This window comes from Octopus bimaculoides, chromosome 1 (assembly GCF_001194135.2).
Source record: "Octopus bimaculoides isolate UCB-OBI-ISO-001 chromosome 1, ASM119413v2, whole genome shotgun sequence".
NCBI classification, from domain to species: domain Eukaryota; kingdom Metazoa; phylum Mollusca; class Cephalopoda; order Octopoda; family Octopodidae; genus Octopus; species Octopus bimaculoides.
Window position 1 is genome coordinate 115,557,156 of NC_068981.1, and position 6,447 is coordinate 115,563,602.

At 36.4% G+C, this 6,447-nt stretch overlaps 1 protein-coding gene across 1 annotated transcript in view; it reads left to right on the forward strand.

Annotated features, from left to right (window-relative positions):
• The window catches only part of LOC106876867 (A disintegrin and metalloproteinase with thrombospondin motifs 16), a 346,691-nt gene that overhangs the window by 318,306 nt on the left and 21,938 nt on the right, over positions 1-6,447 (forward strand). The window contains exons 19-20 of the mRNA XM_014925608.2: positions 2,194-2,320; positions 4,059-4,266. Of these exons, the coding sequence (XP_014781094.1) occupies positions 2,194-2,320; positions 4,059-4,266 (335 nt within the window). The remainder of the gene's footprint in view (positions 1-2,193; positions 2,321-4,058; positions 4,267-6,447) is intronic.

Below are 6,447 nucleotides of genomic sequence, written 5' to 3' on the forward strand. Positions count from 1 at the left end.
ATATATAACGTATATGTGTGCATGCACACATGCATTTGTGCATACATTGGTTCTGAGTTAGAAAGCGTCTCTTTCTTCACTGGGAAGAAATTCTAACAATAAAACTAGGTAAACATACATATTTACTTACTTATATACATACATTCGTAAGCAGTTACGTAAGTACATTTAGTCATTTATTCTAACCTAGCCTTTGTTAACATTTATAAACTAGGATTATTGCTGTTACTGTTTGCGGTGGGATTATTGTCTGATATTTCTATATAAAAAAACATATATATCATAGTCTAGCTTGGTGTGTTTCACACTCATTGTCTATAATGAGAATTTTCTCTTCCCAGACCTTTACCGCTGTGAAGGTCTTTCCCCCGTCTGAATATACATGAACATGTTATATATAAATGTTCGGTGGACGGACAATTGCGTACAGGACATTTGCGTCCCGGACAACTACGTACCAGGCAATTGCGTCCCTGGAAAAATGCATCCCTGGACATTTGCGTCCCCAGACAAATACGTCCCTGGACAAATGGTAATTTATTGTCATAAAAAAATGTTTTACATGTTTACATTTTTTAATACACTTATTTTTTCACGAGTATACTTTCCAACAGGTGCTCGTTCATCAAATAGGTAGTTACCATAAATGTACATCAATACAAAGGTATATTCTTGTTTTCTAAAGCAAAAGAAATTTAAGCTAGCAATTTAAGTTAACTCGAGCAGTGCGAACTGTATACGTCTAATACATTCTGGATTTCATAATTCAAAGTTTTATTTGAAACCCATGGTTAAGTTTAGAAAATTTAACACTGGTGGAGGGACATTTGTTCACGAGGAAAATTACAGCTACCAATATCATAGGAAAAACGCCGATGAAACAAAAACGTCCTGGAGATGAGTAAAGCGATTTTGCAAAGCAATAATATATACAGTGAATGACTCAGTCCCGACACGATGTAATGAACATAACCATGGATCCTCAGCTGCTAAGCACAAGAAGTTATGTCCGAGTTAAAAACTACTTCAATTTCAGTATGCGAACCAGAAAAAAGTCTTATTGGAGCTACAATCGTTAATGAAGACCAGTTTTCAATTGCCCACATACTCTCTTTATCATCAATGGAGACAAAAAGCACAAAACGCACCACCAATTCCACAGCAAAGGAATAATTTCGAGATATCGGAATCCTACTGTTTTTTTTTTTTTGTTTTTTTTTTTGCAACTCAAATCGCAACTTAATCCAAGATTGTTGTTGACAGACTTTGAAATAGGAGCTCGAAAGGTTTTATAGAAAAGTTTCCAGAAGTAACAATAAGTTCATAGCTCTTTCATTTATCTAAATCCATTTTAAAGAGAAGGCTATCCTCAGACCAGTGACATGGTCTGAAAGTTTACTTCAGAGTGGACTCCGCTAAAGGTATCCAAAGGACCAGTTGATGATGTTAAAGTAGTGGTAGATAACATTTACCGCCCAGAACTAGAACGGGTCTCCGATAGGAATCAGCACAAACTCCGTCTACTAATCTTCATTCATGGGGCTTCGGTCAACCCGGTATGAAGGTTGAAGATACTTGCCCTGTGTGCTGTGAAGTGGGACCAGACTTCACCACACAACTATTCTTGCGCTCATAAAACGCATGAAGTGACCAGCGAGCAGTTAGAACACAGTGTCCAGAACTGAGCAGAAAGGAACTTAAATTAGATGTGGTTGCATCGGATATGTGTATGTGTGTGTGTATAAAATAGTCAGAGAAAGAAATGGATTTATGTATTTTTTAAAGGAGCATCGTCGGTGTGGGTTGAGTCGTTTTAAAGCAGGAATAAAAATGTAGTTGTGATTTCGACCTTTGGATATTTTACTGATTCACATGCCTCCAAAAGACTAGTGTCAAAAATAAAATAAAGTAACCAATATAGTATATGAAAAAAGCTACCTCTTTGAGAAATTCTAATGTTTTAGTATTTTAATATTCAGGTCGGCAAAAATTACTTAGAACTTGATCATGGTAAATATTTTGAAATTACCATATGTGTGTGTGTGTGTGTGTGTGTGTGTGTGTGTGTGTGTGTGTGTGTGTGTGTGTGTGTGTGTGTGTGTGTGTGTGTGTGTGTGTGTGTGTGTGTGTGTGTGTGTGTGTGTGTTTCTCTATAAATTAAAACACGTATATACGTTTGTATTTTTTTAATAGGCACCAAAGAAATTGAGGCTATATGTTTGTTAAACCAAGACAAAGAAGTTAACATCTCATATTGTGATATGTCTGACAAGCCCAAAACCGGAACAGTTGCTTGCAAACAGAAGGCGTGCCCACCAAGGTAAATAAGCATTGTTATGATTACATCCTTTTTTATGTTTCATTTAAAATGATTTTGTTTCTAAAATGCAGGGTCCAGTTGTTGATGAGTGTATGATTAAGTAAATCAAATTGAATGTATCTCTTCTTTCTTTGACTTCGGAGGGAAGACAGTCCAACATTAAATTAATGGTACTTGAAATCAAAGCCACGAGAAAGTAAACCGGATAGTATGATAAATCATCGGATCTGACTTTTCTACTCTTTACTGTCTGCATTGGAAACACTATTTGCGTTTTATCTCATTCTATATAGATCTTCTTTTCAAACGTCTCGTTAAATATTGCACCCAGATTTTATTGGGAAACAATATTCCCATCGTCTCCCTATTAATTCAGCTTCTTACTTGACTAGTCGATTTAGAAACATTCTACAAAATTTCTTGAATTTGGAAGAGTGTGTGCTTGAAATACGTAATATTTTAAAAGAGGATCCAGTGATGATTCTGTAAAGAAATAAATGAAAAGTAACGACTTGTAGGGTTTCATGACATCAGTTTTATACTATACTTTTATTAAATTGCAAGGATCTTTAGTTCGGTGCGTATCTCACAATTTTTCTTAACCTTTCACAAATTTTAATTAGCCAGGAGAATAAAACCAGCACCTGTGACCTTTTTCAGGACTTTGGTGGGAGACAAAGAAGAGAGTTATTTCTAGAACGGATTAAAGATACCCTCTCTTTCGGATAAGACACTTATATTTTACGGGTGGCCGTTCTAGTTGGAGAAACCAAACTCAGTCATTACTACAAGCCAACAAGTCATCAATTCCAAAATGCACCGCTATTTATTGTAGTGATTAAACCATTTGGAATATCTGCCTCAAATTAGGTGGACTCAGTTGTTACGCTTTGAGTCTGTTGAACACTTACACAACTTAATGCTGGTTATAAGTTATGAACCGTCGGTTACCCGTCTTGTTTTCCAGATTTAATCATCAGTATAATCAGTCCTCTGTGAACATACACAGATAATACAGATAATGCGAGGATTTCAAGATTATAATAGTTGAGATTATTTACTTGATTAAGATGTGGTGCTATGTTGACTCACTTCATTCAATATCTTGAACTTTTAAGCAAGAATGATTTATGTCGGTTCTTATGTCACACGAGGCATCAGAAAAGACTATCACTACTTTTAGGCTTCACAGTTCTCATCTATTCCGGTTGAAATTTCATTTGACTATTGGAGGCCTGGTTATAGTTAAATGAATCAAGAGTTTGCTGACACACACAAATAAGATCAACACTAGATGACAAGATATTCTTGTCAAAGACGGCCTTCCAATTCGGTAGCGTCCGATATCGTGGTGGTATCGGACGCATACGCTGCAATCTCCCTCCTGAACCCCAATTAGAATGTATTGCGCTTCAATTGTTCCAACTTCTGTGGGAGTAACGAACAGAAGTGGTAAGACGGTGCGGCTCTGTTGGACCGAGCGTGCAATGCAGAATGTTCCGATAGGTAGCCGTTTAATTTGACCACAAAAAATATATCATTGGTAATTGCTGCGGTCCAGCTTTTGAAAAAGAGCCAGAAGATATCTGCTTTCGGGATGACTTCTAAGTGACGATGGTCAACTCAAACAAAAGCTTTCGACTGATCCAAATTGATCAGGACCTCACTGAATCTATCTTCGCTGTCAACTCTTTCTAAGATGTTGTTAATGACAATAATAATTTTAATATTTTTGCAGCTGGGTACCGGAAAAATGGAGAACGTGCACTACTAAGTGTGGAGGTGGTCGTCAATCGCGAAAAGTTCGGTGCCGTGAGATGGTTTCGGAGAAAAGATTTCGGCGTGTTCCGAAGAAACGTTGTGAGCACCTGGTGCGACCTCCACGTAAACAAAAATGTAACACTCACGACTGCCCACCAAGCTGGGTAACTGGGAAATGGTCAGAGGTAAGTATCAATATCATACACATTGGTATGGACAATAGAGATAAGGAGTATATGTGAGTTCATATTTGCACAGTGATAATGTGTACACATTTGTTGCGCATGCATGCGTGTGTGCGTGTATTTGTAGAAGGACTACAAAGCAATGGAATTAGGAAAAAATGTAAGATAATCTTACGAGAGTATATCTGAAAGAAAGATACATTTAGGTTTTCCGTGAAAAATTGTCTTTCTATATGTATGCACGTATGTATACTTATGTATATGTATATATCGACTGTCGATATGTACATGTAAGGTTAGACATGCCTGACAAAGTCCCTCCATAACTCACTATTTTCCATCGCTCCTGGCAACTGCTCCTTACTGAGATTTGGACCGTCTGAGAGTTGATCGATGAATGTTCAAGCAGGTCTTCCTCAGCTGTGTCTTCTGTGCGTTGGTTCCCACAATAGTAGCTTGTGTATAACTACCTGCTTGTCCTGCAAATTGTAACACTCTTTGAGCAACTGTAGTTGTTATCTTGGATAAATTTCCATATAAACTTTCATTTGTAATACTTTGACGCCACTTTATGTTTTATACAACCCTATGTATTGCAGTGTGTGAACCATCTTATTTCTCGTCAAGTGCTTTTGTCAGGGCCATGTACCTGATCCATACAACAGTACTGACTCAGAAGACGTTCTGAAGAATGGTATTTATGATTTTTCTGAATAGATCCAACTTCCATATCTTTTCTATTCTGTTCATTGCAGCCCAGGCTTTGGTAATTCTAACATCAATATCCTTTTCTGACGAACTTATCCAACAGCCTAAATATAGAAAAATCATCAACTCGATTTAGTATTCCGCCATCCAGTGTGACGAGAGTTCTATCTTCTTGGTTTAGGGACATGTACTCTATCTTGGTAACATTTATGTGTAGACCAATTTTCCTGGAAGGTAGCAGTTATTGAGCTTGATCAATGGTATAGCATGTATGTACCGTGCAGTTAGAAGAAAAAACCATTGGATTACATTACGTTACACAGCATAAAACAAAACTAGAGGGAAGAATTCCAGTTGATAACACAACTAACTTATCTAAAATTCCATCAAGAGCTTCAAACAGGGTGACTCTTCGAAGCTATACTAATAGAATAATACAACGACAGATATATCGAACAGATAGTTTATGCCTTCAAGCAATGAACAAGCTATTTCTTGGTGCTAAGGCAACTTGCCAATAACTGCCAAAATTTCCGATCCGGTGATAACGATAGACACATTCAGACAGCATAATTCAGTGCTGCGTTATATAGGAAGGGCATTCTATCTTCCCCACTGATCTCTTTCTGGCATTTAAAGTACTGAGTCAGTTGACACAAAATATATCACCATCTGCTCCCATAGAGGAATAGTGAAGACTCTGAGTGCTGTTGATCATAAGTAAGGATTCTCGACAAGGAAAACTAGTTATCTCAGATGTTCTGTAGGTTCGTTGTTTCATTCTTTGCTTTAAGGATAATTTCCAGAGATAATTTCCTTAATATAGCAATGCTATCATGACCCATGGATAAATTTTAACCAAAGCTCTACATACAGTTTTTCAGCCAACCCTTTCAACGTGTCTGAGGTCGTTAGGGGACTGGAAAATCCTTCTTTTTCTGGAGTAATCTAACACGATTACAAGTATACATAAGTCAAAAAAGCATCTTGTACCTTATTTCATTTAATGGTAACATGAAAGATCGATTTCATTCAACAGCACCAAAACATAATCAGTCCTTATATTAAGAAAATACGAATATAACACCACTCTCTCCACTAGCGAACGAAGCAAATTCTAGCTTTCAAAATCTCTGATTAATTTGCATGATGACCGCATATACTATGCACCTAAACTGCATCCTAAAACTGGCTAGAAAGTGCTAGAAAGTATGTGTCGGGATTAACGGTTCCACATGTTGATATATATATATATATATATATATATATAGTTTTAGGGAAAATAACCAATTTTCAAGAACTCATCGATGAAAATCCACTATCACATATAGAAAAATTAATAATTAAAAGCACAATAAATGAGTATAATATAAAGTAAAGTAAATATCATAAGATAAATATAAATTGATTTTAATTGAGTTTTTTACCTGTAATTTTGGATTTTGTCCCTAATAATATTATTATATATATATA